Here is a 14,139-nt window from a genome sequence, read left to right on the forward strand (position 1 = left end):
AACCTAAGTTACTCAGATCTGAGAATTATAAAGTAGTTATCTGTGAGGATATTTTAAAGAAGCATACATTCCTCTTCACATTATATATCATTCTTGTAGGTATTTGTCTTTTGTGTAAAAATACCAGTAAATCAACCATGCAGACATTTGAAATCAACAATAGTGACTTTGAATCCCTTATAACTTTTAGAAGATCATTTGTTCAATTGAATAGTAGTATTCAAAACTAAGGTACACTCATCTCCAGCTTTACACCAACATTTTTCAAGGGATGTAAAAGCACAGATAGCGGCTGGCGCCGCAGCTCAATAGGCTAATCCTCCGCCTTGTGGCGCTGGCACACCGGGTTCTAGTCCCGGTCGGGGAACCGATCCTGTCCCGGTTGCCCCTCTTCCAGGCCAGCTCTCTGCTGTGGCCAGGGAGTGCAGTGGAGGATGGCCCAAGTGCTTGGGCCCTGCACCCCATGGGAGACCAGGAGAAGCACCTGGCTCCTGCCATCGGATCAGCGCGGTGCGCTGGCAGCAGCGCGCCTTCCACGGCGGCCATTGGAGGGTGAACCAACGGCAAAAAGGAAGACCTTTCTCTCTCTCTCTCACACTGTCCACTCTGCCTGTCAAAAAAAAAAAAAAAAAAAAAAGCATAGATAGCTTTTTTTTTTTTCCCCTAAAATGTTTATTTACTTATTTGAAAGCGTTAGACAGAGAAGGAGAGGCAGAGAGAGAGAGAGAGAGGTCTTTCATCCACTGGTTCATTCCCCAATTGGCCGCAGTGGCTGGAGCTGCGCTGATCCAAAGCCAGGCCAGGAGCTTCTTCCGGGTCTCCCACGTGGGTACAGGAATCCAAGGACTTGGGCCATCTTCCATTGCTTTCCCAGGCCATAGCAGAGAGCTGGATCAGAAGTGGAGCAGCCAGGACCCGAACTGGTGCCCATATGGGATGCCAGCACTGCAGGTAGTGGCTTTACCTGCTATGCCACAGCACCAGTCCCCACAGATAGCTTTAAAGAAATCAATTCCTAGTTTGCTGGAGATCTTGTTTGTGTTGGTTTACATCCTTTTTTCCTGCCTCTCTTATTTAATACCTCTTGCTATATTAATTTCTCATTGTATATTGGTTCAGGGTGTAAAAATCTCCAGAGTACATACCTCCCCCTGCAAAAACAAAATTAAACTAAATCAGCCAACCAACCAACCAGAAAACCCAAATGTAATATATTGCTCCTGTGGAAGATTTCAGTGAGTACAAAGCGAAAGAGTTTCCAAAAGAAGAGTATGGGGATAATTACGGTAAAAACTCTTGATAGTGAAATGTCCTATCTGCTTGTGTAAGTCTTGTCATATCTATCTGAGTACCTTCAAGTTAAAAGGTGAGATGGTTATCATGAGGTGAATACTAACTTTTCTTTTTTAAAGTCTTGGTTGTCCATTTCTGGTAGCCTAGAGGAGAGGTTTGTGAAGTTCTCATTCCTGGGTGTTCTGTCTTGAGAGCAATTGTAGCTTCTGTAGGTGCTTCCAGTCCTTAAGACCATGATATTAGCATGTTACTTGAATTTCAGAATAAAGTCAGATTTTCTGACAAATTAATTCTGATCTGGTTGGTTGTCATTGAAGATTGGCTTTGTCAGTTAAGTTATGTAACAGATATTTTTCATAAATTAAATGAGCTGCACTTGAAAAGTGTTTAATGTTTGGCAAAATATATTTGTCACATTGACAGTATATAGCATCCCCCAAAATACATCCTTTGTAACTATTTAAACTTAAAGCATTTTTTATGATGACATAAAAATGTGCGAGAGAGTGCATAGATTTTTCAAAATTCCTTGAAGCAAAAATGTTTGAAGACAAGCTGTAGAGGACTACTGTGAAAGTTACTTTATCTGTATAAGAGATGAACACATGTATATATTTATCTAAAAACTTAAAGTAACAAAGGGAAGGGAAAATCTTGATTTATATAGCCCTTCAATTTCAATACAGAATGTGTTTTCCTTTGTAGTTTTGATAAATGTCTCAATCTTGAATTTTGAAAGCCTGTCTTTTTAAGGTATTTCTATTATATATCCTTGATATCTGAGATACACTCTTGTATCTTTTTGCTTTACAGTCCATTGCTGATGGCTTTAAAGAGGCAGTTCGTTATGTCCTTCCACGCCTTATGCTAGTTCCAGTATATCATTGTTGGCATTATTTTGAATTATTAAAGGTAAGAAGAAAGCTTCCTGAGCCTGAGTACTTGCTTTTCTGAGGCCTGAAGTCTACTGATGTCATCATAGTGTTTTTGGTACTTTTTACTCATAAAGTAACTTAAAATTTATAACTTCTTTACAGGAATGTTGGAGAGAATCCTGTATGTCTTACTTATCTTCAGATCATCTGCATGTGCTAGACAGAAAAAAATGTGTCTTTATATGTGAATTCTTAATATAGGATCTCACAGTACTAACCTGAGAGAATAGAATTTTTTAAATTAATTTTTGGAAACATGAGTATTTTAACTTTTGTTTTATATAATTAATTTATAACTTTTATGTATAACATTTCTCTAAGTGTCTATCTCATTTATTATAAAAAGATTTATTTGTTTGAAAGGTGGAGTGACAGGAGTGAGGGGGGAGAAAGAGAGAGATGTCTTCCATTGCTGGTTCACTCTCCAAATGGCCATAACAGCAAGGGCTGGTCTCGGCCAAAACTAGGAACTAGGAATTCCACCTGGGTCTCTTATGTGGGTGGCAGGAATTAAATTACTTGAACCGTTATCTGCTGCTTCATGGGCACATTAGCAGGAAGCTGAATCAGAAGTGAAGCAGCCAGGACTTGAACTGGCCCTCGGATATGGAATGCAGGCATACCAAGTGGTAAGCCACTATGCCACAATGCCCATCCCTCTGTCTTTTTTTTTTTTTTTTTTAAGATTTATTTATTTAAAAGTCAGAGTCACACAAACACACACACACACACACAGAGGGAGAGGGAGAGGGAGACAGAGAGCTATCTTCCATCCAGTGGCTTACTCCCCACATGGATGCATCAGCCAAGGATAGGCCAGGCTAAAGCTTCTATCTTGTTTTATTTTATTTAAAAATTATAATTGAAGTTGACATTTTTTATGTGCATTTGTAGTTTTCTTCCTCTTAGGTAGGACTAAACAACATGGCAAAAATATATATGTGACTTTTTAAAAAATGATTCTTTGCTTTTACCTTAATTATCTGACCAATCAGTAGTCTTGGAACATTGACCAAAAAGACCTGGAGACTAATGATTACTTTATGGTAAAAGTTACCGTGGCCTTAGGATGGCTCAGGGTATCATGATGAAAATCCTTATCTCAGAGACAGACACAGTAGCTCTAAGAACAATTTTAGAAATTTTAAAAACTAATCATCTAAGGGTGGGCATTTGGCCAGTGGTTTAGATGTCAAAGTGTGTGAGTTTGCTACCCACCTCTGACTCCTGACTCCAGCTTCCTGTTAATGCAGACCCTGGGAGATTTCTGTCATCTGCATGAGAGACTTGGACTGAGTTTTTAACTTCCAGTGTTGGCTGGATTGTGGGCATTTGGGAAGTGAACAGCAGTTGGAAGCTTTCACTGTCTGTCTGTTCTCCTCCCCACCTCAAATAAATCAATCAAAAAACATAAAAAGATAAAAGCCGGTCATCTAGATAGGGAAAGACATGTTTCAGTTAAATAGTTAAACCAGAGTTTTTAAATGTTGTAAAATATTAGAAGGCAACTATAATGATAGAACTTCTGTGAAGATGTGAACATTATCTAAAAAAAATTACCAATTTAAGTATACATCTGAGGCTGCCTGTATATTATTTATTATTTCTATGAAGCTTGAAGTCATTTTTATAAGTTCTTTATGGATCCCTTAGTCTCCATGTGGTACATACAGTCAAGTTGCTCATCTATTTGTGCATAGAATCTGGTGGGCTCCTACTGTGGGTAATAGGACTCTATAGAAAAGTGTTTCTTAAGGTAGGTATTCATCAGAAATCATTGAATGATTTTACTGCCTAGATGCTTACATGATTTACATAGATGGGCTTGCGCTGTGGCATAGTGGCACAGTGGGTTAAGCCTCCGCCTCTGGCACCAACGTCCCATATGGGTGCCAGTTGGAATCCTGGCTGCTGCACTTCTGATCCAGTGGAAGATGGCCCAAGTGCTTGGGCCTCTGGGAGACCCAGAAGAGGCTTCTGGCTCCTGGCTTCAGATCAGCACAGCTCTAGTCATTTTGGCCATTTAGGGAGTGAACCAGTAGATGGAAAACTCTCTCGCTCCCCCTCCCCCTCCTCCTCTCCTCCCCTCCCCTTCTCCCCCTGTCTGTAACTCTGCCTGTCAAATAAATAAATAAATCTAAGAAAAAAAGATATACATAGAATTATTCTGGCTTTTAATATTATTACTAGTGGATCTGATAGACAAAGTCTAAGCTGGTTTTCTAAACCAGCAACTCAGCATTCCAAGGGAGAGGTACAAAATAATCAACGAAAAAGATACTTTGCTTCTAAAGAACAATGAAAAAGTTGAGGAAGAAAATTTTACTGAGTAAGATATGTTATAATTATATTTGAAAAGGGGAAAGAGTCTGAAAGTAGGCAAAGACCTTCATATGTTAGCTGGAGTCTGTGAAAATCAGTGGTAATAATGTGGAAAATGAGAATGGGTGATTGCCAGAAAATCTCCCAACTCTCACATGTTCACTGTGGGAACCACTCTGAAAGATCAAGGACATAAGGAACATGAAGTCAGAAAACACATGCTTGTTCAAAGGTGGCAGGTACTTTTATTAGAGGGTATCAGTGCTGTAAGCCTTCAGAGAATGAACAGAAGAGAAATGACCCCTGTGAACAATGAAACTATAATCCTTGGACCAAATACATATTATCCTCAGTTTTAATTAATTGACAGCAACAACAGGAAGAAATAGAAATGTAGAATGGCAAGACAGACCATGGAAGAAAAGATCTTTAAAATACCAAGAAATTTAAATATTCCACAAAAGAGGTTATCCAAAGGACCAGTAAACATATTCAAGCTCATTAATAATCAGTGAAAACCAAATTAAAACCACAGGATGAGAGCCAGTGTTATGGAGTAACAGGTGAAGCTGTTCCTGTGACGACAGCATCTCGTATGGCACTGGTTCATTTCCCAGCTGTCCCACTTCCGGTCCAGCTCCCTGTTAATGGCCTGGGAAAAGCAGTGGAAGATCACTGAGTGCTTGGGCCCCTGACACCCACGTGGGAGACTCGGATGAAGCTCCTGATTCCTGTTTTTGACCTGGCCCAGTGCTGGCTATTGCAGCTATCTGGGGAGTGAACCAGCTGATAGAAGATATCTTTGTCTGTCTCTGTCTCTCCCTCTCTCTAACACTGACTTTCAAATAAATAAAGAAATCTTTTTAAGAAAAAAAGCACAGGGTGGCATTACATTCATCATACCAGATAACAGATATTTGAAAGTCTGAAAATGTATATAAACAGCAACATGAACTCTTCCCCCCCCCCCCCCAATATTTGTATTTGTTTGAGAGGCAGAGTTACAAGGAGAAGAGGAGAGACAGAGACAGCGAAATCGTCCATCCTCTGATTCATTCCCTGAAGGCCTCAATGGCCCATGATGGTCCAGGTGAAAATCAGGAACCTGGAGCTTCTTCTGGATCTCTCACGTGCAGGGGCCCAAGTACTTGGGCCATCTTCCACTGCTTTCCCAGATGCATTACCAGGGAGCTGGATCAGAAGTGTGGCAGACAGGTCTTGAACTGGCACCAATATGGGATGCTGGTGTTGCGGGTGAAGGCTTAACCTGGTATGCCACAATGCTGGCTCATGAGCTCTTAATATATACTTTGCATAGAATTTTTATTCTGTAAAGATTATAAACTGTACAATTCACTTTGGAAAACTGCTTTGTATTATCTTTTAAATTTGAAGATGTGTATACTACATGATCAGGCAGTGCCAACCCTGATTATATACTATAAAGAAGTAAAATGCAGGGGCATGTGTTGTGACTTGGTGGGTTAAGCTGCCTCTTAGTATCAGAGTGCCTGAGATCAGCTCCCGCCTCCACTTCCCATTCAGTTTCCTGCTCATGTACCTGGGAGGCAGCAGTTGATGGCCCAGTGTAGTTTTAATTTTTCTTTTTGGTTTTTCCCAGCAATTGAAAGCATGTAGTGAAGAGCAAGAAGACAGAGAGTGTCTGAACCAAGCTATTACTGCTCTCATGAATCTCCAAGGTAGTATGGACCGAATATACAAGCAGTATTCACCTAGACGCCGGCCTGGGTAATTCCATTGAAAACACGAATGAATGCCTCTGCATATTGACTGTATTTAATGCCTGGTTTTTCAAGAAATATAATATATATAGTGAACATTGCATTCTTCAAAGTTATACTTTTCTTTCACATCTTTGTTTCACTCTTCTAGTTTTCACATTAGTATTGCCATATTGTTAAGATACATACACCTAACAAGTTTAAAAAGTAAAGTTAGCTATTTTTTGTAGCAATTGTACAAGAAATGTAAGATTCTTTACAATTTTAGTTCTTAAAGTATTAGGAATGAAATGTAGCATATGTACTACTTTCACAAAAATGAAATGAAGGCATATATCATTTAGTGGGAAAATTAGAAGGAAGTAATTGCTATGTGTAAAATCTAGTATATGATTAGTTAAATTTTTGTCACTTAATTTGGGCTAGTTCACATTTGAAGCTATTGGGATTGCCTAGCTGTTGAATAAGCCAAATGTAACATGGTGTGTTCTTTCAGGGATCCTGTTTGCCCCTTTTATAATCGTCAGTTAAGAAGTAAGCACCTGGCTATCAAAAAAATGAATGAAATTCAGAAAAATATAGATGGATGGGAAGGCAAAGATATTGGTCAGTGTTGTAACGAGTTCATTATGGAAGGACCATTGACAAGAATTGGTGCAAAGCATGAACGGCATATTTTTCTCTTTGATGGCTTAATGATCAGCTGTAAACCTAATCATGGCCAGACCCGGCTTCCAGGCTACAGCAGTGCAGAATACAGATTAAAAGAAAAATTTGTCATGAGGAAAATACAAATCTGTGATAAAGAAGATACTTGTGAATGCAAGCATGCTTTTGAATTGGTGTCCAAAGATGAAAACAGCATAACATTTGCTGCTAAGTCAGCTGAAGAGAAAAATAATTGGATGGCTGCCCTTATCTCTCTTCATTACCGCAGCACTCTAGATCGAATGCTGGATTCTGTATTATTGAAAGAAGAAAATGAGCAACCACTGAGATTACCAAGTCCAGAAGTGTATCGTTTTGTGGTAAAAGACTCTGAGGAAAACATTGTTTTTGAAGACAACTTGCAAAGTAGAAGTGGAATCCCTATTATAAAAGGAGGAACTGTTGTGAAATTAATTGAAAGGTTAACATATCATATGTATGCAGGTATGTGAAGCTCATTACAAGTGCTTATGTGGAGCCTGGAAACAAAAAGCTTTTTAATGAACTTTAAATATTGTTGAGGCTTCTAAAAAATGGATTGCTTCCAAAATATAAAAATACTGCAAAATTGAAAGAAACAAATGTCTCTAAAATGTAATGTTAACTTAAGTCATTTAAAATATTTGCAAAATTTGATATTCCTATATTTTTAATGAGAATTTGAAAATAATACTCATTTATCAAGAAATATCATGCTTGGCAGGAAATGCCTCAAATAATGCCTAAAGTAAAAATAGAAAGGAAGAAAGGCCTCAAAATATGATGATAGTCTGAATTAATTAAACTGAATAAGTTGAAATGAAACCTATTTTCTGCTCTTCCTTTTCAGATCCCAATTTTGTTCGCACTTTTCTTACTACATATCGTTCATTTTGTAAACCACAAGAGTTGCTAAGCTTACTGATTGAACGGTAAGAAAAATATATATTTTACTTACATGAACATTTTGTAAAGTTTACTATTTTATACCCTGCAAAGTGTTTAGTACCTAGTATATATACTTAGATAGTGTTGAACATAATTTATTTGTCATTAAATTAGCAGTATTACTGTCATTTTCAGATAATGTACTCACTGAAATGATTGTTTATAATAGAAGTCTTTTCAGCTGTTAGTAATGTTTCAAGTGGTATTTAGAAAGAACAAACAGGAGAATTAAAAAAGAAAAACTATTTTAGTGAAGATTGTTCAGGAGCGCTGGATCGGAAGTGGAGCAGCCAGGTCTCGAACCGCCACGCATATGCCCATATGGAATGCCGGTGCCTCAGGCCAGAGCGTTAACCCACTGTGACACAGTGCTAGCCCCTTTATGATTAATTTTTTTAAAAGAGTTATTTTATTTATTTGAAAGTCAGAGTTACACAGAGAGAGGAGAGGCTGAGAGAGAGGGAAAGAGAAAGGTCTTCCATCCACTGATTCACTCACTAAATGGCCACCACGGCTGGAGCTACACCGATCCGAAGCCAGGAGCTGGGTGTTTCCTCCTGGTCTCCCATGTGAGTACAGAGGCCCAAGCACTTGGACCATCCTCCACTGCCCTACTGGGCCACAGCAGAGAGCTGGACTGGAAGAGGAGCAACCGGGGCTAGAACCCGGCACCCATATGGGATGCCAGCACCACAGGCAGAGGATTAATCAAGTGAGCCACAGTGCTGGCCCCTATGATTAATTTTTAAGATGAAGTTTTGGCCGGCGCCGTGGCTTAACAGGCTAATCCTCCGCCTTGTGGCGCCGGCACACCAGGTTCTAGACCTGGATGGGGCGCCGGATTCTATCCCGGTTGCCCCTCTTCCAGGCCAGCTCTCTGCTATGGCCCGGGAAGGCATTGGAGGATGGCCCAAGTCCTTGGGCCCTGCACCTGCATGGGAGACCAGCAGAAACACCTGGCTCCTGGCTTCGGATCAGCGCGATGTGCCAGCCGCAGCGGCCATTGGCGGGTGAACCAACGGCAAAAGGAAGACCTTTCTCTTTGTCTCTCTCTCACTATCCACTCTGCCTGCCAAAAAAAAAAAAAAAAAGATCGGCCGGCGCCGTGGCTTAACAGGCTAATCCTCCGCCTTCACCGGGTTCTAGTCCCGGTTGGGGCACCGATCCTGTCCCGGTTGCCCCTCTTCCAGGCCAGCTCTCTGCTGTGGCCAGGGAGTGCAGTGGAGGATGGCCCAAGTGCTTGGGCCCTGCACCCCATGGGAGACCAGGAGAAGCACCTGGCTCCTGCCATCGGAACAGTGCGGTGTGCTGGCCGCAGCGCGCCTACCGTGGCGGCCATTGGAGGGTGAACCAACATCAAAAAGGAGGACCTTTCTCTCTGTCTCCCTCTACTGTCCACTCTGCCTGTCAAAAAAAAAAAAAGATGAAGTTTTAGGTTAAAAAATTTTTGATATTTTAGTGGCATATAAAATGCCTTATAATTTAAAATAAAGAATCTGTACTCCAAAATGATTTTTGTTTCACATTTTAAAATTTAATACTGGGGTCCATGTTGTAATGTGGTGACACCGGCATCTCATATTAGAGTCTTGGCTGATTACTCCACTTCCTAGGCATCTTTTTGCTAATATGCCTAGGAAGGCAGCCTATAGAAGCTCAAGTACTTGGACCCCTGCCTTCTTTGTGGGCGATCTGGATGAAGTTCCTGTCTTGTGGATTTGGCCTGGCTCAGCTCTGGCTGTTAGAGCCACTTAAGGGATGAACCAGCAAATGGAAGATCAGTCTCTCTGTCTCTCTATTGCTCTACCTTTCAAATGAATAAATAAATCTTGAAAAACAAAAACACCTTACTGCCATAATTCTATCTTGACTGTTACCATGAAACTAAATTTATCAGACTAAGTCAATGTAATACGTTATGAAGATCAGCTTAGTTGGATTTCCATGCCCAAAATATAGAAAGCAAAATCATTACATTTTATATTTTAGTCATATTTCCTATGGTTGGGCAGGATTTTTATTTATTTATTTATTTTTTGACAGGCAGAGTTAGTGAGAGAGAGAGACAGAAAGAAAGGTCTTCCCTCCCGTTCGTTCACCCCCGATATGGCCGCTATCTCCAGTGCGCTGTGCTGATCCAAAGCCAGGAGCTAGGTGCTTCCTCCTGGTCTCCCATGCAGCTGCAGGGCCCAAGCACTTGGGCCATCCTCCACTGCTTTCCCAGGCCACAGCAGAGAGCTGGACTGGAAGACGAGCAACCGGGACAGAATCTGGCGCCTCAACTGGGACTAGAACCCAGGGTGCCAGCACCGCTGGCGGAGGATTAGCTTTGTGAGCCACGGTGCTGGCTGGGCAAGATTTTTTTTTAAAGACTTATTTTATTTGAGAGGTAGAGTCACAGACAGAAGGAGACACAGAAAGAAAGGTCTTCCATCCACTGGTTCACTCCTCAAATGGCCACAACAGCTGGAGCTGGGCTGATCTGAAGCCAGGAGCCAGGAGCTTCCTCCAGGTCTTCCACACGGGTACAGGAGACCCTAACTTTCATTTTAATGATACGAATGTGTTTGTGGTTTTTTTTTTAAAGATTTATTTATTTATTTGAAAGTCAGAGTTACACAGAGAGAGGAGAGGCAGAGAGAAAGAGAGAGGTCTTCTATTTGCTGGTTCACTCCTTGATTGGCCGCAATGGCTAGAGCTGTGCCAATCTGAAGCCAGGAGCCAGGAGCTTCTTCCAGGTCTCCCACTTGGGTGCAGGGGCCCAAGGACTTGGGCCATCTTCTATTGCTTTTCCAGGCCATAGCAGAGAGCTGGATGGGAAGAGGAGCAGCCGGGACTAGAACCAGCACTCATACGGGATGCTAGCGCTGCAGGCAGTGGCTTTACCCGCTATGCCACAGCACTGGCCCTATGAATGTATTTTAAACATTTTATTTTTAATTTTTTAAGCTTATTTTTTAAAGAATTATTTTATTTATTTGAAAGAGTTACATAGAGAGGTAGAGCCAGAGAGAGAGGTCTTCCATCAGCTGCTTTACTCCCCAGATGGCCACAATAGCTGGAGCTGGGCTGATCTGAAGCCAGGAGCCAGGAGCTTCTTCCAGGTCTCCCACGTGGGTGCAGGGGCCCAAGGACTTGGGCCGTCTTCCATTGCTATCCCAGGCCACAGCAGAGAGTTGGATCAGAAGAGGAGCAGCCAGGATTAGAACCGGCGCCCATATGGGATGCCGGCGCTTCAGGCCAGGGCTTTAACCCGCTGTGCTACAGCGCCGGCCCCTATTTATTTATTTTCAAGGCAGAGTGATGCAGAGAAAGAGAGGGAGAGAGAGGGTGCAGTTGATCTTTCATCCAATGTTCACTTTTCAAATGGCTACAACAGCCAGGGATGGTCCAGAACAAAGTCAAGGGCCTGGAGTACTCTATCCTGAATCTTCTGCCTTCCCAGGCACATTAGCAGGGAACTGAATTGGAAGAAGAGCAGCCAGGACTCAAACTGGTGCTCTAGTATGGGATACCATGAGTAATGGATTAACCCAATGCCCCACAACACTAGCCCCTTAAAAATGTAAATATTCAAGGTAGATTATTAGGGACCAGTTTTGTGATACAGCCAGTTAGGCCTCCACCTGCAGTGCCAGCATGCTGTATGGGCAGTGGTTCGAGCCCCAGCTGCTCCACTTCCAGTCTGGCTCCCTGCTAGTGGGCCTGGGAAAGCAGCAAGGATGACTCAAGTGCTCAGGTCTGAATGAAGTTCTACGCTCCTGGCTTCAGCATGGCCCCGCCCTGGCCATGGCAGCCATTTGGGGAGTGAACCAGCAGATGGAAGATCTCTATTGGTCTTTCAAGTAAATAAATAAATCTTAAAAAAAGATGAATTATTAGATAAGCCATTTTTGTCTTGTTCTTTAAAGAGATTTTAATTTTCATGGATTCTTTTCTTGGATCTTTTTTATCTCCCTTTAGATGTTTTCTGTAGTGCTATTATAGAACTTTTTTTTGATAAAAATGAGACTACCAAACCTTAGTACTGAACAACTGAAGGGCACTTTCTCGTGCTGTATAGTATCTTATGGGACGTTTGAAATATAATTGTACTTTTGCTTGAAATGATAGGAAAAGGGGTTGTTTAGTCAAAGTACTTTTCCTGCTGTACTTGAAATCCTTTTCTTTTATGTGTGAACAGATTTCTTTCTGTTTGCTTTTTCTCTCAGGTTTGAAATTCCAGAACCTGAACCTACTGAAGCCGACAAATTGGCAATAGAGAAAGGGGAGCAGCCAATCAGTGCAGACCTTAAAAGATTTCGCAAGGAGTATGTGCAACCAGTACAACTGAGGTTTGCCCTGAATATTACATTTTTTATGTGCTATTCAATTTTAAGTACATAGTTAATAATGAAGCTCTTTTTTTGCTAGCTCTTAGTTCTTAACTCAAATAAGTATTATTGTTAACTTCACATAATTTAAGTTAAACTTTGAGACTTCTTTCTGTACGAAGCTACTGTTATATATCCTGAAGAAATTTAATTACTTAAATATACTGTGTTATTTGCAACAGATATCTCTGGCATTTGATATATTAGGCTTATGGACTAAGATGCCTATTTTTTGTTGTAAATAACAATTACAAAATGTCAAGGAATGCATTTTGTACAGTGGTTAAGATGCCACCTGTGACACCGTACTCTTTTGGGGCATCCAGGTCTGATTCCTGGCTCCACTTCCGATTCCAGCTTCATGCTAATGCACACCCTGGGAAATAGCAGGTGATGGCCCAAGTACTTTGGTCCTTGCCATGTATGTCAGAGACCTGGATGGACTTCTGGTCTCCTGGCTTCAGGCTGGTCCAGCCCTGGTCATTACAGGTACTTAGAGAGTGAGCCAGCAGATGGAAGGTTTCTCTGTTTCTGCGTCTTTTTCATTCTATCTGTGTCTCTGCCTTACAAGTAAAATGAAAATAAATTTTAAAAATTATAAAATATCATATAGTCTTGCCTACGCTTTCACCAATTTTTTAAAAACCTTAATCTTTCCCCATATTTTTCTTTTAATTCATATTCTGTTGTGATCACCTAGTAATCCTGGGCTTTTTTACACTGTACCATAATTTGAACTAGGTCATATTAAACAGAGTAGCAAGTCAGGATTGTAGCCATGTCTGTCTTCCATAGCATTTTGTATTGAATGTTGAAAATTGGAAACTCCTTCTTTAAAGTCCAAGTGACAACCAAAGTGTGTTACCTACTTCTTTCCATGAAACTGAGTTGTCATGTTACCTGTATATTGTCTAAAAATATTTTTCTCTGTGGGTGTTAAGTTTCCTTGATAATTGCTAACAAATCAGTTATAACTTTGAACTGAATTTATTAGTTATTTGTTTTCCAGGATAATTATCTCAAATAAATTCAGTTTTAAAGGAATGATAATGCTCCCAGGTATCTGTCTTTCAGCTAAAACTTTTAACATATCATTCTTTGTATCAGAAGATCATATTATTTACCTACTAGCAATAAAGAAATAATTAATTCTTTTCTTCTGGCACTGGTACATTTATACTAATCTACATTCATATTAAGTCCCTTAATATGAGGCATATAATTAGGAGATGTTATATAGGGCAGAGTGAAATATAATCTTAGGTATTTAGTCAAATAAATTATTTGTAGATGTTTTCTGTTTTCTCAGTTTGTACTATGGTGAATATAGCAATTTTGTGAACTATCTTATTATGGTACCATTATGATTTTATTGGGGGGGGGAAAGGGTATATGAGATAGTTACTCTACTTTGAATGTTTAAGTAGCTCAGAAAAATACATTACTGTAAAATCTCAGCTATAGCTGAGATTAGAACAGAGTAATTAGGGAAGACATCTTTCAAGAGGTAAAATATGAGATTGGCCCAAAACATGTATAGAATTTAGATAGGCAGAAAGATGACTATAGATACTCATGGTGATAGGAAATAGTCTGAACAAAGTAGGCAGAAATGAAAAGGATATGAAGAGGAAATAGATAAGGAAATTGACATGAAAGGAATTGAAAGCATTACAAGTAACAGTAGGTGAGATTAACTGCAGAAAGTGGAGTAGAGTTGAAGATGGCCTTGAAATCCAAGCCATGTTGTTAAAACCTGTTCTGTATTCGTGATAGTGATTTTTCTTTTTTTTTTTAACTTATTTATTTGAGAGGTAGAGTTTTAGATAGTGAAGAGGA

General features: G+C 40.4%; 1 protein-coding gene across 2 annotated transcripts in view; it reads left to right on the forward strand.

Moving 5' to 3' along the window:
* Nucleotides 1-14,139, forward strand: part of SOS2 (SOS Ras/Rho guanine nucleotide exchange factor 2) — a 108,166-nt gene that overhangs the window by 53,150 nt on the left and 40,877 nt on the right. For both annotated transcript variants that reach the window (XM_062205152.1, XM_062205153.1), the window contains exons 8-12: nucleotides 2,107-2,205; nucleotides 6,172-6,299; nucleotides 6,789-7,444; nucleotides 7,830-7,911; nucleotides 12,139-12,261. In XM_062205152.1, coding sequence (XP_062061136.1) covers nucleotides 2,107-2,205; nucleotides 6,172-6,299; nucleotides 6,789-7,444; nucleotides 7,830-7,911; nucleotides 12,139-12,261 — 1,088 coding nt within the window. The remainder of the gene's footprint in view (nucleotides 1-2,106; nucleotides 2,206-6,171; nucleotides 6,300-6,788; nucleotides 7,445-7,829; nucleotides 7,912-12,138; nucleotides 12,262-14,139) is intronic.

The sequence above is a fragment of the Lepus europaeus genome, chromosome 11 (genome assembly GCF_033115175.1).
Source record: "Lepus europaeus isolate LE1 chromosome 11, mLepTim1.pri, whole genome shotgun sequence".
NCBI classification, from domain to species: domain Eukaryota; kingdom Metazoa; phylum Chordata; class Mammalia; order Lagomorpha; family Leporidae; genus Lepus; species Lepus europaeus.